This window comes from Radiomyces spectabilis (assembly GCF_025331425.1).
Source record: "Radiomyces spectabilis strain NRRL 2753 chromosome Unknown BYT42scaffold_6, whole genome shotgun sequence".
Taxonomy (NCBI): domain Eukaryota; kingdom Fungi; phylum Mucoromycota; class Mucoromycetes; order Mucorales; family Radiomycetaceae; genus Radiomyces; species Radiomyces spectabilis.
In genome coordinates, this window is record NW_026251931.1 from 779,109 (window position 1) to 806,729 (window position 27,621).

The window sequence follows — 27,621 nt, forward strand, 5'->3', positions numbered from 1 at the left end:
GGGGAACGACCCAAATACCGGTTCACATCCATCACACCTAAAAGATTAAATGGTCGGATAAGAAAACCCGTGACATTGGCCAACTGTGGGCCTCCTCAACGCATTCAGAGAAAATTAAAGGCAGATCCGACACCTACTAGCGCTTCCGCAACTGCCAAACCACCCCTTCGTCGTAAATGAACTACCACTCCTTGAAACGATTCGACGCTCGATGCGCTTGAACCTGTTACGTGATACATACCATCTATATCTTACCAATTTATATACCCGATTGACCTCTGTGGTGCCTCTACTGTCCCTCGTACTTGCCTCTTACTTCCACTGTGATTTAGTTTATCTCTTCTAGATGTAGTTCCTGTAGTAAATAAGTCATTTATTGCCATTGCCTTGTTTGCAATGGCAACTGTCACAACCTCCTAGGTGAAAATATCATTGCATTTCCATTACCGACCCTACCTTTGTCATATTTATATTTCGATATCCAAGTAACATTAAACTCAATATGTAGCAGCTCGGACCCAATAGCGGATGACGTACAGCGTCTTTTTCTATTAAAACTTTTCACTAAAGAGATGCTTACAACTCTCAAGCAGTCATTGTACCTAACTATACATAATTATGGAGACAACATCTTCCGTCTCGAATTACATATTGAAAATCTTTTTTCTTTGGACCTGGTGGTTGAAAGCGAAAACTTCGGGGTCAAGGTACAGTGATGATGGGTTGAACGGAGGTTGTCTTGATTGTTTGATTGGCCGGATTTCAACGGCCGAGAAAAAAAGCAAACACAAAAATTTCGGTGCACGCGTTGTTTTTGACAGTCTTTCATCATCTAACCCAACGAAATGGTAAATGACCACTGGAAACATCATGACTTGAGTGAACAACCCCGTTTTCTAACTTACACTATTTATTCGGTTTTTCTAGTCTTTGGCACCCGTTCAGATTTTCCAAGATCAAGCAACCGAGGAGCGAGCTGAAAACGCACGATTGGTAAGTCCGGATGACAGCTGAGCCCCGTTGTCAAAGTTTGTTTTTCTAATCTATTTTCGACTAGTCCTCGTTTATCGGTGCTATCGCTGTGGGCGATCTTGTGAAAAGCACACTAGGTCCTAAGGGCATGGTAAGTGTCGAAAAAGAGTTGCGAGATGAGTGATTAGAGCTGACGTGGTATTTCGGGGGGCTAATGACATTTTTTTTTCCTTGGACCTTTTCCAGGACAAAATCTTGCAATCGGCTTCGACTGGCGAGATTTTGGTGACCAACGATGGCGCGACTATTTTGAAATCGATCGCTTTAGATAATGCAGCAGCTAAAGTGCTTGTCAACATTTCCAAAGTGCAAGATGACGAAGTCGGTGACGGTACAACTTCGGTGTGTGTGTTGGCAGCCGAACTTTTGCGTGAAGCCGAACATTTGGTCAATCAGCGCATTCATCCTCAAACGATCATTGAGGGCTATCGTCTGGCTTCCGCGGCCGCTTACAAAACCTTGGAAAACAGCGCCGTCGACAACAGCCAAGACGAAGCCAAGTTCAGAGAAGATCTTATCAACATCGCCCGCACTACATTAAGCTCCAAGGTCCTGTCCCAGGATAAGGAGTACTTTTCTAAACTAGCCGTCGATGCTGTGCTTCGTTTGAAAGGTTCCACCAACTTGGAAAACATCCAAATCATCAAAAAGTCCGGTGGCAAGCTCTGTGATTCTTATTTGGATGAAGGTAAGTTGATTCACCTAAACTTCAATCACTCCATGTTCGATCATGGACCCCTTTTTTCCAATTATTCGGTAACTCAATCCAAAAACCGCTTTATAGGCTTCATCTTGGACAAGAAGATTGGCGTCAACTGCCCAAGAAGAATTGAAAATGCCAATATCTTGATTGCCAACACCCGTAAGTACAAAAGAATACAGAGTGATCCAATGTTCTGGTACTCATATCGTCTTCTTTTTCTTTTTTCTTAAAGCCATGGATACCGATAAAATCAAAATCTTTGGTGCTCGTGTCCGCGTGGATGCTACTGGCAAACTCGCTGAATTAGAACGTGCTGAACGTGATAAGATGAAGGCAAAGGTTGACAAGATCAAAGCTCACGGTATCAACTGCTTTGTCAATCGTCAGTTGATCTACAATTGGCCCGAGCAATTGTTAGCCGATGCCGGTATCGCCACCATCGAACACGCCGACTTCGAAGGTGTTGAAAGATTAGCACTTGTCACAGGTACGAACATCGTAAAGTTTTTTTGTAAGATGGGAAATATGGGTAAATGTGTGGACCTAACTTTTCTTCAAACTTTCAAAAAGGTGGTGAAATTGCATCTACTTTTGATCATCCTGAACTGGTCAAGTTGGGTCATTGTGATGTGATTGAAGAAGTCATCATTGGTGAAGACAGAGTAAGTCCATCCACCTACTTTATCATTTTTAGTTTGAAGCCTAGATGTATTCAAACGGTGAATTTTCTTTTTTCCTTTGTAGCTCATCAAATTCTCGGGTGTGGCTGCTGGTGAAGCATGTACTATTGTGCTTCGTGGTGCGACACAGCAGTTGTTGGATGAAGCCGAACGATCACTTCATGATGCCTTGTCCGTATTGTCACAAACGGTGCGTGAACCTCGCACGGTGCTTGGTGGTGGATGTTCGGAAATGTTGATGTCGCGTGCCGTGGATCAAGTGGCGGCCAAGACGGCCGGCAAGAAAGCCATTGCCGCCGAAGCCTTCTCCAAGGCCTTGCGTCAAATGCCTACCATTTTGGCCGATAACGCCGGTTTTGATTCTTCCGAACTGGTTGCTCAATTAAGGGCCGCCCACTATGAAGATAAAACTACCAGTGGTCTTGATATGGTGAATGGTGTCGTCGCGGATGTGCGAGAATTGGGAATCACAGAATCATTCAAACTGAAGAAACAAGTCTTATTGTCGGCATCGGAAGCAGCAGAAATGATCCTCAGAGTTGACGATATCATTCGATGTGCTCCCCGTCAAAGACAAGGATAGAAAAATCAACACCCTTTCCTCTCCAACAAAAAAAAACCAACAAAAGCATAACTCATACTCATTCTTTTGATAATCAAAAAATATACAACGTTTGCTTTTTAAAAACCTCATTCCCTTTTTGGAACCACATCTTATGCGAATCAATTGGGCTGCGCTATGCTAATCATTTTTATTGGGGTTTCCTTAAATTTTCTGCATTCGAGAGATTACAGTACAAAGAAGAAGTCGATATTTTTATTCCTCAGCCACATCTTCAGGCTTGATCGCTTCGCCGGCTTCGTTGATATACAAGGGTTGGCCGGTTTCTATTTTGTCATCATGGCGTGTTAGCTTGTCAAGTTCAATGGCCAAGAAAAAATGTCATTAGGGTTCTTTACCTTCCGAGTAGTTCAAGCTAGCCTTTCGTGCACTTTCCATCTTGGCTTCTGTCGAGCGATCTTGACGGTGCGAAGCGGCAATGTAGACCGTCGTTTGCCGATTGGGATGCGAAGGTTCCGTGGGTTGCTTTCCAGGTTGCTCGACGCTAGGGCCGACTTGGAGTTCTTGACCAGATTCTTTTTCAGTAGGCTTGGATGACATTTTTTTCGACTGAAAGCTGGTCTGAAAAAAACAGCTTGTAATTTTATATAGCATCGAAGTCCAGTTTAAGTGGTGAAACCGATTCATTATGCGACGGCCAAAGAAGATGTAACATTACCATCATCATCACCGCATAATTTACTCTGCTACTGTATCAGCATATTATGTAGCACCATCATGAACATGAAATCATCCTTGTTTGGGATGGAGCAGAACATTATTCGTCTACGAATGACAAAATGATAAAAACATTTTCTCGATGAGCGAGTTCACATGATGACAATGAAACGATGGCGGTTCTAAATTATTTCTTTTTACTATCATAACACAAAGAAATGGAAAATTACAATTTACATATGAGTGACAGAGGGGACGAGATTATCTATATGACTAAGAATTTAAGCGGGATTATTTATGATGATCATTCTTGTTGGCCTTGGCCAGTATGGCTTGGGTATCAAGACCAGCCCAACCCAGCTCACGTCCAAGATCCTCAATGGACTTTTGCTTCGTTTCGGGGACGAAAAAGATGATGAAAATGGTAACAAAAAAGGTAATACCGGTGAAGATCAAGAACACATAGGGACCGCAAGCGCTTTGCAGCGCGGGGAATACGAGACCAATGATGAAATTGCAAAGCCAGTTGACCATCAGAGCAGCGGAAGAAGCTGCACCCACAGCGTACGTCGGATACACTTCAGCAGTGATAATGAAAGGAACCATACCGAGACCCACAGCATACGATGCGACAAACAGCATTACGCACACTACCTGCAGAGGACCGACATTGAATCGCAAACCAATGGTAATCAATGTAGCGAAAATACACATGCCCGTAGAAGAGATCAACAACAGCTTCTTGCGACCCAAGTTGTCGATCAAAGCGAGACCAATGAGGGTAATAAACACATTCAGACCAGCCACACCAACAGTGACATACTTGGCATCGTCACCAAACGAATTTTCAAAAATGGAGGTCGAGTAATACATGACAGCATTGATACCCGTGAGCTGACCGGCCATATGGACGACCATCATCTTCAACGTCAAGATAGCCAACACGCGGATAGACATCACCTGCCAGAATGTCAAACTCACTTCGCTCTCGTAAGGCTCGTCGGCGGCTTCGGTCTTGTCTGCCTTGTTGTCAAAGTTGGCCGCGGAATCTTCGTCACTTCCACGAGAGGTGGTGTTGGTAACAGCATTGGAAGAAGGTACAGAAAGGTTTTGCTGGGATTGATCATTGCGTTGCATGTCGGATCGGCCATTCTGAGCATAGACTTGTGAATCGTTGGAAGGATGGGCTTGTTCTCCTTGTTGTTGCTGCTTTTCGCGTGCTGTCTTGGAACCTCCGCCCTTGGAAAGGTTGAGCAAGATGTCGGCAAATTCTTCTTCCACATCGCCTTTACGGAGACGCAGTAGTTCAAGACGGGCTTCATCGATGCGGTTATGGTTGATCAGCCAACGGGGGGAACGAGCACAGAAAGGAAGACAGATCATTTGAATGATGGCAGGCACAACGGTGATCACCACCACGATACGCCAGCCAACGGCAGATGTCAAGCCAAGACCAATGGCTTCAATAATTAGAATACCGAGGGTGACAAACAACTGCAAGAAAGAGCCCAAGGCACCACGGTATTTTGGTGGCGAGGTTTCAGCAATATACATGGAGATGACGACGGTCATGAAACCAGCACCAATACCGACGAAAATACGACCAATAGCAAACTGAGCAGAGTGAACGGAAGTAGACAGTAAAATGGCACCAATAAAGAAACTGATATTGATGATAATCATGGAATCACGACGACCAAATTTTTGAGACATGGGACCGCACATCATAGCACCTAGTAAACCACCAATGGCAAACATACCGGTTGCCACACCCCTGAACACATGGAATGATGAGACACTTTTTGATCCACAGGTAGATACTTCGTTTTTATATTATTCACTTACCAAATCCAATCGCCCATGGGCAAGCACTGAGGCAATGGCGAGTTGGGATAGTAGGTGACTTGCCCCTCGGGGACTCCGGGACATTTTCGAATAGCGGAAGCGGGAATATTCAGGGAACTTGTATTGAAACCATTGTTCATCGCACCTAAACTGGCAATGACAACGCAGAAAACGACAAAGGGACGAAGCCCGGCATGTCTCGAATCCATAATGACAAAGTAAAGGAAAAGAGTCAAAAAAGGGAGACAAGGTCCCCCGCGCCATCCGATGGCTCTATTTAAACCAACTAACCGCAGAAAAAAAAAATTTGAAACATGATGATTTCACACCAGGGCGACACTACAGGAACGACTCGACCAATCCTGGACGTCATTCATTTAACCACAAGGCTCCCCTTTCCATCTCTATTTTTTTTTTACTCTGCATTTTCGGTTTCCGATGTCGCTCCAATGCAATGCACCCTGAAAAAAACAGAATTTGTACCCTTGATTTCGTTCAGAATCTTCCCGCCGCTCGGTAGTACGAAAAATCCGACGGAATTAACTGACCCAAAAGAATCGTTATCATTGGGATGAAATGGAGCTAAAGCACCTTTTGATTAGATTTTTTTATGACTGGATCAATTTCGGAATTTTTTGATCCCAGCCTTGAAGCGTCGTATTTACATCATATCCTCGAGATTTTTGCAAGTCAGACAGTTTATTTTCAATTCGGGACCATTGGCTGACATGCCTTTTATATCGGTCGGAACGATTAAGTAATCAAGGATCTGGGAAGATGGCTTTATAGATTTTAAAGTTTATCACTGTAACCTGCTGGGTTCGCCATTGAAGCAACCCAGCCCGTTTTTTGCAGCTAAAGAGAAAGTGCCTATCTATCTCAAAGTCAAACTTGCAAATAAGCATCTTCCGGAAAACCCAAGTCCGACAGGGGAAATCAAAACGGTTCAATTTTGTCTCAGCGTCATTAAAAAACATACGCAATTTCCAAGAATTATCGAAAAATCCAATCCTTCCAAGGTGGTCAGATGATTCTTTACCCCGGATTATATCCAAACATTGTCATAAATATCAAAAGTTTCACAGACATTGGCATCACATTAAAGTAATTGATAAAATGCGGTCACCGTTCGGTCCACATCAACAATGAGACAGCGCAGATCTACCTATATCGTCTGACATGATATCGTCTGACATGATCATTGATGGTGTTATCACAGTCAAGCTCTTTGGGAAATTAAAAATGGCCGTTTGCTCCAACGAATCGACTCTACAACGTTCACCATAGCAACATGAAAATAAAAAAGTATGCGCTGTAACACATCGACACAACGTCAAAGTCACCGCTGATTGATTATAGAAAGAAGGTCTTCTCGCTTATTGTAATATATAGATCATTCGAAAAGCATGCTTAGCAACGACGTCATATTGCCGACTGGAAATTCCGGAACCTCTCCGTAATTCGCGTGGAGGGGCGTCCATTGTTCAAACCAGAGTTTGTTCACAGATATTGCATTTTATCATAAAGCATTGTTGACCCGGTTTCAGCAACAACTATTTTCACTTGATATCAAAATGAAGAATGCTTCATTAATTCTGCAGACTATCTACTACAAAATTCAATTTCCTCAAGGATCTTCTACGGCGAAAAGTGAGCATATTTCCGGTTGTGGAAAAGATTGGCATTATGCAACCATTCATCATATCTAACATTGATGCACGTCAATCTTTTTAAATTTACCATTCAACTTGCCGGGATTCTTCCGCAGTTTACACTCATACGTAATGTAGACACATTTTAAGTTTTTATGAAACATTGCCAGATGACTAAATGTCACTCGTTAAGATATATGACAATAGGTGTTATTTACCCACCTCCCCCCAACTTTTACTGTTTCTTGCCCCGTTTACCATAAATGGAAATGTTGGTTACATTACCAAGTGGCTCGCGTAATATCGAATTCTGTGATGCATCATCATGTGAATTTATTTCTATTTTCAATGTTTTCTTTGGAATGGTCTATCAATAGAGTTATCCACATTGTCATCTTACTTGACAAGCACAGGATGACATGCTGATTTTTATTTGCTTTATTCGTCCTAACACAATTGCCCAGTTGGGGAAACGAGACGAAGGATGTGGTTATTGGCCCTATAGTTGCGCTCTCCTCAGAACCTAAAGTGTAATGTGAAGTCAGAATGGAGGAAAAAAAGAACCTGAGGTTTATTGGATAATTCTTTTTTTTTTTTTATATTAGTGGTGACTTTTATATTTAAAACTTCAATTTCACCGAGGGGTGGATGGACAGATTAATGGTTACGTGTGGAAGGTAAACTAGTCAGATCTGCCTGAAACAGATTGAACGCCGTCTGTGGACACCAAGGGAGGTTGTCAGAACACATCGCCAACGATATTTCAAAAGGCTGGTGAAGATAGTGCCTAGGTGGGTCAGCGTATCATTATCGAGCGTTTCGTTGGTAGATGAGAAGAGCGTCGCGAGAGCTTGCCATACATCGATGGGTTGGGTAAACTCCCCTTCCAGGTGCAAGTAACGAAGGCTGACCGGATTCGCATGGTGAGACTGTGAATGCGCCGAGGAGTCTCTTCAAGATTTGTTGTAGGGATTTCCGCAAGTCGCAGAGCTTCTTGGTGGGGAGTTCCGTTTCCATGGTGGAGGTATCGGTTTTGAAGCCCAAATATTCCAACTGTCGGGAAGGGTCAAACAAGGTCTCCTTCTTGACCGTTCACCACCGACCGATGCGTTGATGTTCGTATCAATGCTTCTTGTTGATGCGGCACCATTTGTGTGTACCCGCTATTCAGTTGCTGTAATAGTCACTAATGTCATGACTTTGCGTTACAGCCGTCTGCCAGGGCTCGACAACTTCTGCCAATGCCATTGCGGGTGGAAATCCCGCACGTCCAAGTGGCGTATGCCATCCAGCTTCGTTTTGATGGTATGGGCGCAGGATATGCCAAGAGTGGTTGTATAAACCGACTTGAAGGCGTCAAGCGGTCCATTGAGAGTGGTACTCTTTCGCCTCTAAGTAACGGCCGTGTGCCTTTTTCAAAGCATATCCAAAAATTTGTCCGGTCACGGCGCTGAAAATGTCCATGCGCAGCTGGTGAGGGACCCGGATGCGATCGTTGCCACGTGCTGCTAGGATCGACTTCTCCTAACGCTGTTCCAAGCACCACAGAACATTTCCCATTCTTCATCCGTACGAAAGAACTTCCGCAGTTTCGCTAGCGCGTTCTTTTCGACGTGCCAGATGCACAAAAGTCCTTCGGTGTATGGAAACACAAGGTCAATTGCGTTCATCAATTCCAATTCACGATCAGTAACGATTACAGATGAGCAAGGTCTGCTTTCGGTCGCTACTTCCTTTATTTGTCTCGAGGCCCACTCGTAATCTTTGTACTTTTCTTCGCAAAGGAATGCAAAGCAAGGGAAAAAGGTATGGTTTGATCCACTGGTACCGACAATCTGCAAAAGCGGTATTCGGTATCTATTGGTCTTGTACCTGCAATCCATATCGATGGCTCCATGCAGTCGACTTTTCGTGAACGAAGAGTAGCTTAGTAACATATCCGTTTGTCATCTTTGCGTTGTGCGGTCCGTGTTCACGATTTCTCGGTCAGCGGACTTTGCGCTCGAACGACGACAATGAGTCCGGCTTGAGAGCTCCATATCCTTTGCATGTGGTCGCTGTTTCTTGCCTCAAGATACCATAATCTGTCTCATACTACTCGAAAGGGCAGTTGATTCGTGGCCTTTCTCTTTCGCGTGACCTCAGTGGGATTCGATACGTTGGCATAGATACCGCAACTATGACATCCTACGGATGTACCTCAAGCGCTAGCACTTGGATATTGCTTTGAAACCTATAGCAACTTAGGAAACATGTTCTTTTTTCACCATGTATGTCCTTTTCTCGAAGGCTTGACCGTGATTTCGAGATCTTGGATCTCTGGAGCTGTTCAGATAATCCCCATTACAAATTCAGAGGACCATAACATAGTGCTTCAGCTGCAAATCTTGTTGCGTTTTGCACAGCTGACGAACAGTAATAATCGGAAGAGGCAGAAAACTATGAAATACATATCGAACTTCCATCAGTGATTCGGAGGAAAAGCAGCCTTTAATGTAAGCATTAATGGCAGAACGCGATAGAAATAGTAAAAGTAAATAGAAATAATTTTCCTCATTATATACAGTTTTAAATATCATAATGTACAGCTTATTCTTCTGTTTGCAGTTGAGAGGATTCAGGCTGATAACGGTATTGGGAATGAGTGGCAGAGCCATTTTGTCGAATCAGGGTCCACTTATCAGGGACCATGAGAAAGTATCGTTCCATGGCTTCTCGGAATCGGATGCGGTATTGTCGTGGCGACACAATGGTCGGCTCTTTGCCACCACCACCTAGAATGCCAGATTCTTTCACCCAGCTTTCCAGCTTCTTGTCCCATGTAAATGTACGGATAAAATCTGTGGTATTTTATGAGCAAAAATCTTGTGTACATCATCTTTTTTTTCCTCTCTAATGACTCGTGGATAACTTACCGACAATACCCACTACCAGCTCTTGACGTTCTTCGTCAATACCCACTAGCAGCGAGTAGTCCATCACACCTCTGCTTGACAGAAAAAGGGTATCATTGTGAAGCGAGCTTCGAAGGATCTCTTTGGAATGTGCGCGGATAAAGAGTGGCGACTGGTAAATGACTAGCAATATGGAAAAGCAACCGTGAGCATAATATTCGTATGGGAAATAAATGGCCGTCGTAGTTCATGTGCTTCTTACGTTCTACAAGGTTTTCATCCAGCAATACTTCGTCTTGCTTGCCAGTAGAACGGACATGCCTGTTCCGCATGGACCCTTTCAGGTCGAAAATCTGTGGAAAACAATGAACAACCCGTTGTGCAAACATTACTCTTCCCTTTTTTTATGAGGAACGTACCTTTTTTATATTCCGCTGATAAAATAAATTCTCCATGACCAGGACATCCATCCGCATGGATTTGCCGGTCGTCGAGTTTTTGTAACCAATACTATAGAAACCAAAAATCTTGGCCAGAACGGTCGGAAGCTGATTTGTTGGTGCATGGATTTTAGCGTGCTGTGCAAAAACAATGAACCAAGTGACCTTTACCTCACGGAAAAATGCTTCGGACATGTATTGAAAGTAAGCAGGAGCAAATCTTAAAAATGCATCCAATTCGTATCGAGACATCTGCTTCATCAACAGCCTATCATCTGCAATAATACAGTTTCAAACATCGATGAGAACGGTACATTCTTTGCTTTTACTTCGCATGCGTACCTTTGGTTTTCAGAAAGGCTGATCCCGATTTGCCGCCCGACGAATCCCACTTGACACAACTGGCCAAAGAAAGGATATAGCTTTCATCACACCCACAGTTGCGTCGTAGCGCATCAAACTGCTCAGAAAAGAAAATTTTGCAGAAAAACTTGGTTGTCCCATCCGAGAAATCTAGGCAACAAAAAATAATTAAGTCCACGCAGCGACATCAGTCGCGTTTGCAAAAGAGTCCTTACTGTAGCGCATGTGAGTCCCCGATTCTCTTAGTAGCGTTTCTTCAATGCCTGCGGCGGTAGATGTCACGGATTCGCCAGGGTCTATTCCCTCCGCATCCAGTGGCATTCCCGCCAAAGAAATGGTACTACTCTCCGCATCATACGACGAAGTATCATCCGCTGCCATTTCCTGGATATCGTTCAACTTTAAAAGGTAATCTTCACAGTTCAACGTATACGCTATGATCGTGCTAGGCTCATCCTCGCGAACAACCACAAAAGAATCAGGAAGAATGTGCTCTGTGGAATGGCTGTGGAAAAAAAGTTAAGATAAGAAAGAAACCATTGCATGATTCATGATGATTCCCCAACCCCCAATCCACCTCCCCGCCTACCCGCCTACCCGCATAAAATAAATAAATGGACAACTTACATGGGATTCTCCAGCGGTAAAAGATTGGTAGCTCCGCTGTCAGTCAAGAAATTGGTGATTGTTTTCATAAAGGAAGTCTTCTCGGGCGATTGTCGCGAACTGTCCAAGGCTTCGGCCATAGCTCTAGCACGTTCTTGTTGTGCATCGGTCGGTGAAGGCACCTTATCGGATTCATCTCCGTCGGCCGCAGGAACACAAGCCAGTAATGTATATGCAGGTGGCAAGAAAAAGTCGCTCGGTGGTGATACGCTCGCGCCCAATGTCATGGGGAACGTGGTCAAAGGCTCATCCGGAGAATCGACCGTTTCTAGGCACGTTACTCGAGTGACAGTTTGGGGCTGAACTTGGAAGTTGTACAGATACGGAGCAACAGGGGAAAAGTAGTCCATTTCCGCTTCTTCATCATCGTTGGACGACAAGAGGTCCAGACGGGGCGGTTTCAAACCTTGGCCCGTCGATCGACGACGATACCGTAGCATATCTACCGCCTCGTCACATCGGTTGTCCTCATCATTTCCTTGATCGTCCACATCGTGCGTCAAGAATTCATCGTCCAAGTCTTCTTTCACAAGATCGTTGGCTTGCGTGTACACTTGGATGTACGTCTTTTTGCGAGGCAATCGAGACCGGAACTGCCGCTCCGCTTTTCGTCGTTCATGCGGCGCCTTGTCTTGTGCATGTTCGTTTATCGGCGCTCTGTGCGTGGATGCTTCACCGTGAGGATTCGCCCCAGCCACTTTTCGACGCCCACGATATTTTCCTTGAGCTTTTACCGGCGATTTCATAGAATGGTAGAGTGGCGTGTAAGGCTCATAAACAGGAGTCGCGTAGGAGCTTTTGGATTTGTAATCTCCTAGATGCGGTACCGGGATGCGTGAAGGTGAGAAGCCTGCATGCGCACTGGGCCCGGTATGTCGGCGTCGAAGGTACTGTCGATCTCTGTCGCTATCCAAGGCCGTACCGCGACCCTTGGCGTCGAGTTTATGAAGAAGATCCAAGGACAGCTGCCGACGAATGTCAGGTTTCAATAGGGACTGTTTTGATTCCATCTCGCCGCTAGACACATCCAATTCGGTCGGGTGATCCAAAGTGCCCGCTGCAGTCAGGTTCGTGTTGAAACTGGCAGTGTCGGTTGGCGAACTGGACAGTTCCGGCTGGGCGGTCAATGACATGGTGAAAGGAGATTCTTGTGTATCGGATGACTCAAAACAGTAACCAATGACACTGGCTTCTTCTTGGCTGTCGAGTGCGATACCGAGTAAAGGCAGATCGGTGATCTCCGTGGCACGTTTGGTGCGTTCATCGTCCATGTTGGTCATGGCCGGTTCCATCATATCTGTCGGGAACATTTTGCGAAGGTGGCTCGTGGTCAACTTGCGCAGCTCACGTTCCGGCTGCAAGTAAATGCTCACGAGATCGGCGTACTCCATGTCCCATTGCACGCACTGCTGGTACAGAATGCGCCGCACCCAGTTAATGGTGAGCGTATCGCTGGCTTCAGTGGTGGCAAAGATATTCTGAAGAACCTGGAGTATCTGCTTCTTTTCTCCGACCCCTCGGTTTGACATCTCCTGAAGCTCGGCTTTACACGCGTCCAGCTTGCGAGGATCGACCAGATCAAAGGGAAACCCTTTGTTACGTTCGGAAATCGACTGATAAAATTTGTTGATCTTGTGGCGAAGACTCTTGGTCTCTTCTTCCTTGAGATTCGCTTGCACCTGGCTGAGCATGAACAGTTTCATGGGAGGCACAGACACTTCCAGCAACCCAATGGGCTCGTATTGAAACCGGACCGCCAAATTCATGAACCCGAAATAGCGTACATGGTGTCGAGAGATATCGTGAGGGCAAATATCGGCCCGACAATGGACATTGGTCTGATACAGGGAAAGTTCAATGAACTTTCCGAACGAGTAGTTCCAGGTGTTTTCCGAGACGGGAATGACCGGGGTGGGACGATCGCATTCCTTGCAATAGCTCCACATCAGCAGCTTATCGGCCATGCCCGGTTGTGGACACTCGAATTTCTCAATCATGACATTTACTCGACCGTTGCCATGCGCATACGAACGATAGTGGTCCAGCATCGAATGTTCACACATGAGCGAAGGACACGGTTGCGTCGCATCGGCACATAGCTCAATCACGTATTGACCCAAAGGCATGTCGGACGGATGACGGTAGTACTGAAAAATACGAATCTGTGGACCCTGGCACGGCACTGTGGTCACGGTACACACATTGGAATACAGTACCACGATACTTTGATGATAAAAAGGGCTAATGTAATCGGGATCCTGGCCCACGTACGCATCCCAAGCACGAGCTAATTGATAGTGCTTGGCAATTAAATGTTCGTATTCTGTGTCGATGGATGGAAGTGCCGGCTCGACGGTGCTGCGCGTGGATGGCGCCGAGATTTCTTGTGCCTTGCCAGTCCAGGGTCGTCGTGCCAAAGTTAATTTCGCCAATCGATCTTCGGTAGCTTTCAGTCGCATCAACAAGTACGGCGGTGGAAAGGTGACATACTGAGAGACAGATAGGATGGTATCCCGATACATGTCAATCAACTGAGAAAGTGAGGTTTCCCCGTCCTTTTCCTTGAACGAGCCGTCGATCCCATCACTCGGGGCGTTGGATGCCGCATCGTCTTTGAGTGCATCCTTGGTGGTGATTAAGGTCGAATCGGTCCGTTCTGATTCCGAAGCTCGCATGACGGTCGATTGACGCGCTGAGGTGGATCCATTGGCCGGGTCGGTGTCCTCTTGTTTGTCGGCTGACGCATTCTCTGCTGCTGTGAGTTGTTCGACGCCACGATTTTTAGCAAACGAATCACGCAGCAACGAAGTTTCAAGCTTAAGATTATTTACAACAAAGACCATGAAATCGATCAATCGCTTGATCGTGCGCAAGGTGTCTTCCGTCGCGCCTCGCAGGACAATGGTGCCGCCCAATTCCGGTGGACAATCGTCAAAGACAAGAAACGTCTTGCGTCGATTTGGGATCCATTCATGCATCAGGGTCCGAATCTCAAACGAACCGCAACGACCAAACGACAAACCGCCAAGCTGTAGTTTATCAACAGACGGGATAATACTGGCCTGGGTGCAACGCGCCACTGCTTCAATCACACTGTACTTGACATTGTGGATCACCGGGATATTAGCGTCGAGCAAGTATTTCAATGCCAGTCGAGAAACCGTCGATTTGACCAGCAACAGCGACGGACGAAGCGCAATGATCCGGCCTACCAGTTTACTGATGTGGTCGCGTTCTTGCGAAATCACGGGGGTGATGGAAAGAAGCTGGTTTTCCATTTCGACGCGAGAATAGTCCAGAGAGAATAACAAAATCAGGATACGCGGATGCGAGATGTTGCGGACCATTTTCTTGTGGGCGACATTTTTGCTGCAGACGACCCCTTTCACGTAAAAACTGTCGGACGGCAACCCACCGGGAAGTTTCTTGATTTTCACGTAATGACGAACATCCATGTCGTCACCTGAACGCACATCCGGCCGAACATGGTCCGTCACTTTGAGCAACAAGTTCATAATGATATCCTGCCATTCTTCCTGTTTCTTGGCGGACAACTCGGATAAGTCGGCTTTGTCCATCAACTGTTTCAAGATATTGCGTGCGTGAAGAAGCGCGCTGTAACTGAGTTCAACATTGGGTGGAGGCGTCGAGATGCGTCGCTGTCTGGGCATCAGCAGACGGTTCCTCACGGCGGAATAATCTTGGAATGACGAGCTGAACGGATCTTCAGGTGTACCGGCACTGTAAGGCGATAAAAAGGGATTCGGAGACCAGTTTTCGCCACCCAACAGCGAAACGTCTGGCTGCGGCAAGTTCATGACATTGATCTGAATATGACTCGGTTGCCGATGAAGGCGTCTTCGATGGTCCATGTCCTTTTCCGGCGTATCCAGTCGTCGATAGCTAGTGTACGATCGTTCTCGGGTGGTGGGTTTGCCCCGCAGTTCTTCCGTACGTTTCACTCGCAGTTTTGTATCGTAAGCTTCATCGTCGCTCTCTACCAATTTTGTCCGGCGATGCAGCATGGATCCCATGCGCATTCGCGAACCTCTGAAAGAAGCAATCACGTTGTGTCCTGTCGGCCGGTTCCATACATCATACAGGTGATTGTCGGAATCCGCATCCTGTTCCTGATCCAGGACGTGCGGTTTAAAGGGACTAAGTTGGTGTTCCTCAACCACGGTGCCACCGCCGCGATCCATGGTGCCGATATAAGGCGAAGGGGAATTGCCGCGGAAAGGTAGGGAAGAGGTTCCATCCGCGGACGGTTGCAAATGACGGGTATCTTCGAGGGGGGCGGATGATGAGGTGTTGCTGCGAGGGCGTGATTTCAAAAGGGACGTACCAGCGTCCAACAGCCGTTTCAGGCTCACATCCGTGTAACCTGTACCGGAACCTTCTGCATGAGTCGGCTTGTCGGTGTCCCAAGCGACGGTCATCAGTTGTCTTGAGGAAGGCACGCTGTGGGCATTGACCGAGGTCATGCGCGGCGATTGCGGACGACCAAAATCGTGGAGATGGTAGGAGGAAGGCATCAACGCATCGGTTTCTGTGGCGGGAAGTTCCAAAGCAAACGTGGTGGAATCGGTATCACCATAAGTGATCCGTGCTTGTTTCAAGGCGGTGGTCGGGATTTGCATCTTGGGCGCTTCGGAAGGCGGTTTTTGCGAGGGTATGACCGGGGCGTAGTTGTGTTTGATGGTGGACGGTCCCTCTTTTACCACGGACGATGAACTGGCCATGTCGGGCATGTAGGCAAAATTAGATGAATCGCGAGTAGACTGTCCGGTGTGATGCTCCGCGTAACAGAAATTGCACACTCTCACTGGACCTTTCTGTTTGTACATTTTCCGTGGGATGATGTGGGAAGCACATTTTGCACAAAAGATCTGACCTGGAAAAAACAATGTGTAACCCTTGTGAGATACCATGGTGTTACCCCTTTGCCAATCCACAAAATAAAAAATTATACGTACCACATGATCGACAGTGATGCTTGCGGCGCAACAACGTAAATGGCTTGCGACATTTGTAACATTCTTTGCACCGTTCATCGGGCATCCAATACTCTTTATCGTTTTTCTGTCCACGAAGCCGGGCGAGAATCCGGTTCAATGAATTGGTATTGGAAATCGAAAACGTCGTCACCACGGACTGTGAATCACTGTCAATGGACGCGGTCTTTTTCATTGGTAAAAAGTGATCGATTTTGTTGGCCATGGACTGATTCTCGTCGGCCTGTGAGAGTCTGCTGACGGAAAGTGGATATTGAAGGTTGGATCGAGTGAAATCACTGGCGGAAGGATGCGGATCATCCGTATGCGTATGATGATTATGACGATGTTGATGATGTTGTTGTTGATGATAATGCTTGGTAGATAATGATGTGTGTGGAGCAATGATATCAAAATGCAGAGACGGGGCGGGAAAATTGATGACGACGGAATCCTTAACCGGAGTGGAAGTAGGAGGAGACGGGGATGTGACTTGGATAGATCGGGGAGCACTGTAGCTGTTGTTTCTCATACTCGTTGCTTTACTTTCGTCGACGCTTCCGACATCGTCAACGTTATCGTTGACTGTCGGTAGAGATCGTTGGTCGTTAGTTTCGGGAAGCCGTGATTCGGATACATTATTTGAACTGGTTAGTGAGGCGGTGGACATGGTGGTAATATCTCTGGACGATGGAAATGAAGCGACCGAGTCATGACTCGCCGCAAAATCGTCGTCATTTGGAGCATGCTGGCCAGACACGGCTGTCTTGACTTTACCAAAGAGTTTCGAGAAGACCCCTTCATTGTCCACATTCGGCTCCTCGGTATGAAAATTGAAGCTGATCAGCGTGGAATGGCCTTCTTCCACCATGAACACAAAATTCGCACTAAACACAAAACGAAAAAAAAGGCTGAAACTCGCTGCCCATGGGCTGTCATTTGCCTTTCCTCGCTCCATTCTCGCTTGATTGGCGGAGATCGCAACAATTTAAACGCCGACAGGAGCAAAAGTGCTTGAACTTTCTTTTTTTTTGTTTGTTTTGCTTCGCAAACTGTGTGCATACGAAGATGATCCTTCCTGGAGGAACATGGGCTTTAAAAATTAATGCAGACACATTTCGGTATAGATAGCTGGCAGGTAGGTGAAAGCGCAGAACTTAAGAGCAAACACGGCCGAAAAAATAGCAGGCAGTTGACCATGCATGCATGCACAGTATCAGATCTACTCACGGAGGCCTTGGGGCCCAAGAGAGTTCCCGATACAAGCCAACTTAATTACGAGCTAGCTATTACAGATCTTGTTTATATCAACCACTGAAATTGAAGAATGGGTTGAGGTCCAATAAAGACCAATGCATGATCCCAGCGACTCGGTGCAGAAGCAAACGGGTGTGACTGCTATCCGTGAGCGGGGTGAGGAATTTCTCGATCTGGCGGAGCCGCCTTAGATTTCGTTGATCAAGAGAATCGTGGCAGCCTCCTCTTCTATCAGACACACCGCTCACAAGGTATATTGAATCATCCAAAAACGTTTTCATTTACATCTGTGTGGGTCGACTTTATAGAATATCGATGGATGATGAAAAAGAAGTGACGAAAAAAAAGAGTCTGTTGGACGGATGGATGGATGATGGATGGATTGTTTAAAAAAGGGAATGGCTGCTCGGCGGGGTGGATGGGAGGGGTTCATGAGAATGGACATTGGGAACAACTGAAAAGCATGAGAACAGCCAATTAATTTATTATTTTTTGTTCTCTCTTTTGTTAGAGTCTAATCGATTGTCATGGGTGCATACAAGTATCTTGAGGAACTCTACAAGAAGAAGCAATCGGATGTTTTCCGTTTCTTGCTTCGCGTGAGATGCTGGGAATTCAGACAGATGAATGTCATTCATCGTGCGTCTCGTCCTTCCCGCCCTGACAAGGCTCGTCGTTTGGGTTACAAGGCCAAGCAGGGTTATGTCATTTACCGTATCCGTGTCCGTCGTGGTGGCCGCAAGAGACCCGTCCACAAGGGTGCCACCTATGGCAAGCCCGTCAACGAGGGTGTGAACCAGCTCAAATACCAGCGTTCGCTCCGCTCCACCGCCGAAGAACGTGTCGGTCGCAAGTGTGCTAACCTTCGTGTTTTGAACTCTTACTGGATCAACCAGGATGCTACTTACAAGTACTTTGAAGTCATCCTCGTCGATCCCTCCCACAAGGCCATCCGTCGTGATCCCCGCATCAACTGGATCGTCAACCCCGTCCACAAGCGTCGCGAAGCTCGTGGTCTCACCGCCATTGGCAAGAAGTCCCGTGGCAAGGGCAAGGGTCACTTGTTCACCAAGACCAAGGGTGCCGGTCGTCACTCCAACTGGAAGAGACGCAACACCTTGTCTCTCCGCCGCTACCGTTAAGTGGGTGTTTGATTTCGTTCCTTTTTTTTCGACAATCAATGCACTTTTGCTTTATTAAAACGTTTCATACTGCCCACTTGGCATTTACTTTAAACATTCTCTCTCTTTGTGCGTTATGATGGATGACAGCTGTGAAACTATTAGGGGCCAATCATTTGGTTTTGAGATGGTTGAGACGTGTTTGTCACCACACGTTGGTGTTGATGATCAGGTGGTGATAATGTTGGGATGAAAAAATTGGGCTTGGCAAATTCGGTGAAAGTTCGGTATAAAAATGACAGATCAGGAAATTGAATCTAGCCAAACTTCAGGCACGGGGTGTTCTGTGGAGAGTTTCAATAACATTTATGGCCAGTGCTAAGCAATTCTACAGAAACCTTTTTCTCACATAGACGAGGGCTTAGCATTTGGAAGGGAGTGAGGTATTTCGGAATGAAGAAGCTCCATTTGCTGGCCTTCATCACTGGAAAAAAAAAAAATTACCAACTGCAAACGATGCTTTTTACAGAAGAGCATGTTGGATGTGATAGGAATGGCTTCAAGCGATACCGCGTAATAGCCTATAGTTTATTTTTGGCCCATTTTTGCTACATAAAAGTGGAATTTTTGGTTTGTTGCTGTTTATGCTCAATTTAATGTAGTAAAGCTTTACCACCAATATACATGTCTTGATACATACTTGCTGTGAAATATAGAAAAGTTTGATAAGCCGTTTCATTATCGCTGGTAACATTTTGAGACAATGGTCCCTCGTATTACTTAAGCAGAGAAGATGGACATTTTTCATTCCAAGGTATAGAGGAAATAACGATGCAAAGAAAATACGGTGCGGAAAAACAACTACGGTGTCAGCGAGCGTTATTGTATTGCATTGATGCTCGGGGAATAAACTCCCAAAAAAGCAGGTTTATTGGAAAATAGCTCAAGTTATCCCGAAAGATACCAGATTCTTTGCCCTGTTGTCAAACCTGCGGTTCCATGCCATGTCCGAAAAGGCTGCGGCGGATTGTTGGGCCGTGCCCCGGCAGCCAATCATAATCCTGGAAAAATAGATGACCCGAAAATAATTTGACAAAAATGCTTTGTGATGTAAGAGGCAATTTGCCACAATTGGAAGGAAGCCGCTTACATGCTAAAAACTCCGTAATTTCAGCAACAATAAGCCCGTAACTTTAAAACATCAACAAGGAAGGTATTTAAATCTGGACAGTAATTATCTTTTCCTTCTCCCTTTTGATTTTTATATTTATTCTGATCAAAATGGATTATTCAACCGCAGCATTGAAAAAGCTTGAAACGTTGGCGTCTATGGACTATTCTACAGCCGTGAAAAAGGTGGAAACATTTACTGCCAACCTTGACAAGCAAAAGCTGCAAGATATTGGCAAAGTGGCAGCAGCGGGTTTCGCCGTGTACTATGTTGGCTCGGTAATTGGTCTTACCGTCTACTTTTGACTGTTCACTGTATGGCTTATGCCAATGACCATTTTGCTTGCAGAAATTATACGATGCATTTCTCGGTCCGTTAAGTGGCATTCCAGGTCCCTTCATTGCTAAGTTCACGGGTTTGCCACAGTTCCTCTACAACCGACCCTCCGGTACATTGTAAGTTACCGTCTTTTTTCTTTTCCGGTATGTTGGTTGCGATCTGTCATCTCATCAGTGCGCGCGATCTAGATTTGAAAATTTGCTCACGCTCCATGACAAATATGGAAAGATTGTGAGAGTGAGTCCCACCATGGTTCAAATTGCCGACAAGGATTGGATCAACCAGGTTCTGCAGAAACAGGATCTTCCAAAAGGCCCTTTGTATAAACTGCTCGCGCCAAGTAAGTTGTACAAATATGAAACTCGCTCTGTGGATCTTAAATTTCTCACGGCTGTAGGTAGCGGCAAAGCAACCCTTTTCAGTACCCGAGATAAGGTGTTCCATAAGCAACGTGTACGAAATTTGGAATCCATTGACCCCGCATGATATATTTTGTGGCTCATTTTCGTTGCATTTTTTTAGAGACGAATTGTGTCGCCTGCTTTCTCGGTCAAATATCTGAATTCTTTGGAAGTGTTCATGGACTCAGCCACGGAGGCGTTGGTTCGCAAGATCGATTCGGATATTAAGCAAAACTCATCGGGCGAAGTGGATATCTGGATTTTGCTCCAATGCTTGGCCTTGGATATCATTGGTGAAACCGCGTTTGGTCAAACCTTTAACATGATTGAGAACAATAGTCACTTTGTTCCCGTCACCATCACAGAACGTATGCGCTTCGCATCCATGGTAAGGACTATCAAGGTCGGGCATTCACACGATTTTCAAGGTCCTAATAAAAAAAACAATAGATGGTTAATTACCCTTGGATCGGTACCATTGCGAGACTCCTCTCTATGGATAAAGACCCTAAATTGACAAAGGTAATATATATAACTAGTGCGTACGGTACGTCCCGATAGTTGGATAGCTGATTGACGGTCTTGATTTGGTAGTTTATGCAAGACGTGATTGTTGAGCGTCTGCACACCAATACACGCCGTGACGATATTCTTCAGATTCTCATTGATACCCAAAATGCTGAAGACCAGGAAGATCGATTAACGGCCGAGGCCATCATTTCCGAAGTGGTCCTCTTCTTGATTGCAGGCTCGGAAACCACCAGTAATACCACGGGTTTCGCTATTGTCGAATTACTTCGCCACCCCGAGGTGTTGGCTAAACTGAGAGAGGAAATTGATTCGGTCCCGATGAACGAGAACCAAAAAGTCTTCCATCACGATCAAATCAAACACTTGCCCTACCTGAACGCCGTCATCAACGAAACCATGCGATTAAACTCGATTGCTGCCAACGGTATCCAGCGTGTCACCACAGAGGAGACCACTCTGGGACAAGAAGTTGTCTTGCCTAAAAATGTAAGCAAAACGCTTCATTGATGATAGGCCAGTGCAGTCCGTACTCATCTTTTTTCTTCATTTTTCAGACTGCCATTCTGTGTCAGGTCCAGCATGCTCAGCTGAATCCCGAATATTGGCCCGAGGCTGACCAATTCAAGCCTGAACGATGGCTTGAGGACGCTGTTCCCAAACCTTCTACAGACGCATTCTTTCCCTTTAGTATTGGGTAAGTGTTTTTCGTACGGACACTTCGTATTGTTCATACAGCTAATATGTTCGATCGTTTAGAACCCGCAACTGTATCGGCAAGAACTTTGCTCTGCAAGAGATGCGTATCACCATTGCCACGTTGGTCAAATTGTACGATATGAAGCCCATTCCTCAGGAACTCAAAGACGCCGAACAACGACGTCATTTCATCACATTAACCGTGGCCAAGAACAGTTTCAAATTGCTCATGAAGCGTAGAGAAGCAACCACCAACTAAAACTCATTCCAATGCTGTATTTTTTTTTTTCAATGACTTTATATCTGTATCATTAAAATCATCAGTACATATATGAAAAACCAACATAATAAGTATCCCCAATTTTTTCTTTAAACGCATTTCGTCAGTCTTCTGATGTAACACAGAGATCTTGCACAGAATAACAAACGCTCTATCATGGGAAACTTGGGCACAATCATACTGTATTGTATGGTATTTCTGTGATATCTATGATATAAACTTGACCAAAGGTACATGCCATTCAATGTGGTAGACGAAAATAGAAATATAAAATGTAATGCAATAGATCAGTTTATTATGTGGTTGGAGGGAAAAAACAAAAAAGAAGAATGAGAAGCGTCGAATTTCGGGATTCGGCATGGATATTACCACGACTGATGATGAAGTAAACAAAAAATAGAGAATTATAAAATTCATGGGTTGATTCCAAGAGAGATATGGGTTATATGCATGAGAAATTAGGGAGGATAGATTGTGATTTTAGAATGTGGGAGAGTTGGAAGCAAAGGCGAAAATAAGACCAGCAACGAGACCGGCAAACGGCAAAGTGAGAATCCAAGAAAAGAAACACCATCCGAGCATTTTCCAGTTGACGGCATTCAAGCGACCGTTGCAGAGACCAATGGCGGCGGTGGCACCGGTGATACAGTGGGTGGTGGAAACGGGCAAACCCAGTTTGGAGCAAGTCAAGACGGTCAAAGCCGCCGCGAGTTCGGCACAGAAACCACGGCAAGGTGTAAGGTAGGTGATGTTGTTGCCCATCTTGCGCATCACGCGGTATCCCATAGTGGCCAAACCGATATCGATGGCTACACCGCCGTAAGCGAGAATCCATGCAGGCACACCCACGCTGCCAGCGACATCGACTCGAGCGGTCTGCCATACATCGAAAATAGCGGCAATGGGACCAATGGCATTGGAAACATCGTTGGAACCGTGAGCAAACGAAGCCATACAAGCCGTAAACACCTGAAGCGATCGGAACAGATACTCTGCTTCATCTTCGTACAGTTCAGCCGCGGCGTGAATGTGTTTCAAGTCTTCATTCTCCAGATTGCGAACATCTTTGCGGATACCGTGAAGTGCCATGTCCACCGCCCGGGTCTTGTATTGATTCGCCTTGGCACGCCAGCCTGAAGGACCAGCCACAGGGACTTCGCTCATATCAGATTCGGGGATCTCTTCAGCAAACTTTTTGTTCTCATGGATATCGATCGTTTCATTGACATTATCGTGGGTGCGTTGGGCTTGGCTGTCGGCCATGGAAACAATTTCAGGATCCCGCTCTTGCAACGTAGGACGCTTGCCAATGAACGGAATGACGAAACAGTGGTACCAGCGAAGATCTTCCTTATCCTGGATACGACGACGGGCCCAAGGGCAGTAAAAGAACCAAGCAAAGGCGGCAAAGAAGGTGGCAATACCAAAGGAAATAGCAATCACCACACCAATGGGGAGACTGCTCGCATTCAAACCGGGAGCGCCCTTGAAGATAATGTAGAAGGCTTCGATGGCGATGGTGAAGAAAACGTAAAAGGGGACCAGACGAAGTGCCCACTTGAAGCTGTCGACTTGACGGAGTACGGCATACTTGGTAAAGGTGTAGATAGCAGCGGCCACCAGACCGGCAATAACAGGAGAGATGAACCAGGAAGTAATGATACGAGCAATACCCGTCCAACCCCAGGTAATAGCGCCACCGCCAAACGCCGAGATACCCACACCAACGATAGCGCCAACAATGGAATGGGTAGTGCTCACGGGCCAGCCGTTGCGTGAAGCAAAAAGCACCCAGATGGCGGAACCAGTAATAGCGCAAAGCATACCGAGCATCAGCATTTCTGGATTATCGACAAATTCAGACACGGACAGGATTCCGCCCTTGATGGTGGATGTGGTATGCGAACCGAGCAACAGTGCACCAAAGAATTCTGTGAAACAAGCAATCACACAAGCTTGAGCCAGTGTCAAGGAGCCTGCCGAGACAGAATTGGCAAACGAATTGGCCACGTCGTTGGCACCGATACCGTAAGCGTCCACGAACGCCATCACCATACCGACCCCGAAAATCCAGGTGTAATCACCAATTTGCATCATTTTTTTCTGCGTTCAAAAAGGCGATCAAAGAATAAAAAGTGGTTGGGCGCGTCAAAAAAACAGACGTTTAGAAAAGAGTGAAAAGTGCAGTAAATTGAATTTGTGGGAAAATGGCTTCGTTTCTCTCTTGCGCTTGTCGTTTCTGCTTTTTATATCGTTCTTTGGAGATTTCTGATTTCTTCTTTGTTTCCAAGTTGGTTTTCTGCATGGAAAAACCAACTTGGAGCAAGTGGAGCGACGGGTGAAATCTGGCCAATAAATAGGTTCGACGGTCGCACGTCCGTCCATACTATACGCTGAGAGCCACCCCGTACGATAAAACGAAGACCTTAATTCTTTGGATTCTTTTTCTTTTTTTATATATATCCGGCACAGCATCCTTACATTATTCGTCCCACCCTTTGTTCCATTGCGAATCCTGTTTTTTATCACATTAGGTGGTTTTTCCAGCATCCAACATAAATGCCCGATAAAAATAAAAATATGCCAATAACTCTCTTTCCAGCAAAACTGCCCTTCTTGTGGAATTTCATAACGGCTCAAGACGCTGGGTTCCATCTTTCTTGAATGTTTCTACCATGCCATTGGAGCAGAAGACCTCACGAGGCAATCCACGTGCGATTCTGTTGCCGGGAAACTCATCCGTTGGTAAAGGAATCGCAAGATTTTCAGTTTCACGGACTTTAAATGCCTAATCTCGGGTTGGCATGGCTGGTTGAAACCACCTTCATCTCCACGATCCCACTTGTTAAGATTGTAATAGGTGCGGTTTCGGAATAAACCTTAGACATTCAGGGAATCTTTTTTTTTGATTACATGGAAAACGCGACCAAAATAAAATGCTTTGTGATTTGCCGAAAGTAAGACTTTCGAAAAATCATCCTTGGTTCTCCACTAATGCCGATTAATGTATCCATTACAAATATTCCGAATATAGGCATTGAAACTATTCAAAGAAGTCCTGCGAAAAATTAGTGCATTTTTAATTCCTGTGTAGAACACTCGTAAGAACAAACGGATGACGTTAATAGGATTTTTTTTGATCTGGAAGTATTTTACAAACAGAAGCAAAAGAACTGGCGGCTGCAGCATGCTTTTAACCAGCTACGGTATGCAAATTTTTCAGCACCATATTCATACAAACGCACGGGCATAGAGTAATAAACCTGGTAAGCAGAATGGATTGACTCTTATACTAGACAGACCGTTTACAATAAATATAAGCCGCCACTTTGGGGAATCTGAATGTGTGATTTTGCCCGTTCGTTTGCTAATTGGGACGTAAATAATTAGCTTTTCTATAAGGATCTGGTGGCATGATATTTTTATACATTATTTAAACCAAAGACCAGTACTATGTATCAGAGTCTCTATTGCCTTGATCTTAAATTCGCTGTATTCCCCCGCCCTCCCATATTTCCCCATTTTCGATGCCAATGTGGACCCAGCCAACCACCGGCGCCAGGTCTGTGACGTCAGATAGGCGGGTTCCGCTGAGGAATTTTTTGACGGCTTAGAATTTCATGCTTGGGAAATAAGGGTGAGATCTCTATTACACGCACGATCATATAATACGAGCATGAGTGAATCCGAGATTCAAGCTGCGGTAACTGCCGAGAATCCTAATGAATACCAAGAAGCCTCCGTATCGGATGCTGAAGTAGACAAAGTAAGCTGGGCTCTCTTTTTTTTTGCGATCGGGCCGTCCTGGTTTCTTTTTTTATTATCGTGATCCCGTTCACTAAAAACCGTCATTTTCTATGGCAGGAATTGGAAGCAATGAAGAGCCGAGTAAAAGAGATGGAAGATGAAGCTGCGAAACTGCGCAATATGCAAGCAGAGGTGGAAAAGTCTATGGCTACTGAAGAAGGTACACCATTACTGTACTCAACGCATGCCCCCAGGCACCATGATAGCTGACTGAACACCATCTGATAGACAAAGAAACCGTCGATAACCGCTCCGTTTATGTGGGCAATGTAAGGGTGATAATCTACGGACGGTGACAATGACAGAAATTTAACGAGAATCAACGTATACAGGTCGATTACGGTGCAACCCCCGAAGAACTGCAAGCCCATTTCCAAGCTTGCGGCACGATTAACCGAGTGACCATCCTGTGCGATAAGTTTACCGGTCATCCGAAAGGGTACGTTTTATTTCTTTTGCAAATGGAGGCCATGGTCGAAACAAATTCTGGGCAAATGTTGATGAGAACTGGGTTTTAGATACGCATACATTGAATTTGCGGAACCGTCATTTGTAAGCGCGGCTGTCAGTTTCAATGAAAGCTTATTCCGTGGACGACTGTTAAAGGTACGCGACAAGATTGAACCCTTTATTGTAAAGATCGCTGTATATCTAATGGATCGTGATGGTATTAGGTTTCGGCAAAGCGAACAAACGTACCTGGTTTTGCAGCACGAGGCCGTGGCAGAGGTGGATTCCGTGGCGGATTCCGTGGTGCTCACCCTTATTTTGGTCACTCACCTTCATTTGGATACCGCGGCCGCGGTGGAAGGTACAGTTCATCACATTACAAGATGGTCACAGGTTTTCATATATATTGAAATTGGTTTTTTTTTTTTTTTTTTTTTTTTTTTACAGAGGCCGTGGTAGAGGCTTCTTCTCGCCTTATTAGACGTATCGTACAGTACATGACATAAAAAATAGGCAGTGTAAATAAAATGATGAAGAAGAAAAAAAAAAGAGGGAAAATCTTGGGAATGCATGATATCACAAAATGACCATCTACACATCTTGACCATTTAATGCGTTATCCTTTTTCTTTCGTTTTTGTTATATCCCACAAGATCTTTTACTGCTTGGGTTCATCGGATTTCATCACCAAGTCGGGGGATAATATGGCTTTGTTGTGAAAGAAACTCTTTTTCGCAAAAGATGGTATATAAACTGTTGATTGTCCACAATCTCTCCAAGCAACAACCTCAGAATACTTGATCTTCTATTAACATGAGGGTGGGTGAAAAGAAAAATGAGACGAGGCCAATGCTTGAAGACCACAATAAGGTAAAATGGAAGGCTGATCAGGGCTGAGGGGAGTAAATAGAGGGATATCCACCCATTGATAGATTGTTCAATATTTTATTTTTGATTGATGATAAAAAAGGTGCATAAAAGGGCTTCTCTGTTCACCTTTGGCAAGCATCTTTCTTCAAC

At 45.4% G+C, this 27,621-nt stretch overlaps 8 protein-coding genes across 8 annotated transcripts; 4 read left to right on the plus strand and 4 right to left on the minus strand.

Moving 5' to 3' along the window:
* Positions 1-820: 820 nt before the first annotated feature.
* Positions 821-3,106, plus strand: BYT42DRAFT_568421 (T-complex protein 1 subunit beta). Its single transcript, XM_051568173.1, has 8 exons — positions 821-848; positions 928-993; positions 1,058-1,123; positions 1,219-1,720; positions 1,817-1,894; positions 1,968-2,222; positions 2,306-2,397; positions 2,480-3,106. Exons 1-8 carry the CDS (start codon positions 846-848, stop codon positions 2,996-2,998), a joined length of 1,581 nt encoding a protein of 526 aa, XP_051423677.1. The 5' UTR covers positions 821-845; the 3' UTR covers positions 2,999-3,106.
* Positions 3,107-3,147: 41 nt separating this feature from the next.
* On the minus strand, positions 3,148-3,581 carry BYT42DRAFT_644619 (uncharacterized protein). The gene is made up of 2 exons (XM_051572637.1): positions 3,376-3,581; positions 3,148-3,303 (listed from the first exon to the last, which is right to left on the minus strand). The coding sequence occupies exons 1-2, from the start codon at positions 3,575-3,577 to the stop codon at positions 3,233-3,235; spliced, it is 273 nt and encodes a 90-aa protein (XP_051423678.1). The 5' UTR covers positions 3,578-3,581; the 3' UTR covers positions 3,148-3,232.
* A 288-nt stretch (positions 3,582-3,869) lies between these two features.
* Positions 3,870-5,773, minus strand: BYT42DRAFT_514575 (general substrate transporter). Its single transcript, XM_051565198.1, has 3 exons — positions 5,540-5,773; positions 4,859-5,468; positions 3,870-4,681 (listed from the first exon to the last, which is right to left on the minus strand). The coding sequence occupies exons 1-3, from the start codon at positions 5,746-5,748 to the stop codon at positions 3,986-3,988; spliced, it is 1,515 nt and encodes a 504-aa protein (XP_051423679.1). The 5' UTR covers positions 5,749-5,773; the 3' UTR covers positions 3,870-3,985.
* A 4,236-nt stretch (positions 5,774-10,009) lies between these two features.
* Positions 10,010-17,488, minus strand: BYT42DRAFT_568429 (uncharacterized protein). Its single transcript, XM_051568174.1, has 8 exons — positions 16,531-17,488; positions 11,516-16,448; positions 11,104-11,393; positions 10,868-11,038; positions 10,697-10,800; positions 10,505-10,633; positions 10,348-10,438; positions 10,010-10,268 (listed from the first exon to the last, which is right to left on the minus strand). The coding sequence occupies exons 1-8, from the start codon at positions 17,417-17,419 to the stop codon at positions 10,084-10,086; spliced, it is 6,792 nt and encodes a 2,263-aa protein (XP_051423680.1). The 5' UTR covers positions 17,420-17,488; the 3' UTR covers positions 10,010-10,083.
* Positions 17,489-18,332: 844 nt separating this feature from the next.
* On the plus strand, positions 18,333-18,785 carry BYT42DRAFT_568432 (ribosomal protein L15e; the record flags this gene model as incomplete). Its single annotated transcript, XM_051568175.1, has 1 exon — positions 18,333-18,785. A coding segment is annotated over one exon (453 nt), but the record flags the coding sequence as incomplete, so codon positions are not given.
* A 1,390-nt stretch (positions 18,786-20,175) lies between these two features.
* On the plus strand, positions 20,176-22,439 carry BYT42DRAFT_568435 (cytochrome P450). The gene is made up of 9 exons (XM_051568176.1): positions 20,176-20,375; positions 20,446-20,552; positions 20,625-20,776; positions 20,834-20,889; positions 20,959-21,225; positions 21,288-21,359; positions 21,432-21,854; positions 21,923-22,062; positions 22,125-22,439. The coding sequence occupies exons 1-9, from the start codon at positions 20,208-20,210 to the stop codon at positions 22,321-22,323; spliced, it is 1,584 nt and encodes a 527-aa protein (XP_051423682.1). The 5' UTR covers positions 20,176-20,207; the 3' UTR covers positions 22,324-22,439.
* A 385-nt stretch (positions 22,440-22,824) lies between these two features.
* BYT42DRAFT_495814 (phosphate transporter) lies at positions 22,825-24,441 on the minus strand (the record flags this gene model as incomplete). The annotated part of the gene is made up of 1 exon (XM_051564382.1): positions 22,825-24,441. The coding sequence occupies one exon, from the start codon at positions 24,439-24,441 to the stop codon at positions 22,825-22,827; it is 1,617 nt and encodes a 538-aa protein (XP_051423683.1).
* Positions 24,442-26,020: 1,579 nt separating this feature from the next.
* Positions 26,021-27,082, plus strand: BYT42DRAFT_613654 (uncharacterized protein; the record flags this gene model as incomplete). The annotated part of the gene is made up of 7 exons (XM_051571766.1): positions 26,021-26,110; positions 26,209-26,311; positions 26,380-26,420; positions 26,484-26,590; positions 26,670-26,757; positions 26,826-26,962; positions 27,049-27,082. 7 exons carry the CDS (start codon positions 26,021-26,023, stop codon positions 27,080-27,082), a joined length of 600 nt encoding a protein of 199 aa, XP_051423684.1.
* Between the last annotated feature and the right edge of the window lie 539 nt (positions 27,083-27,621).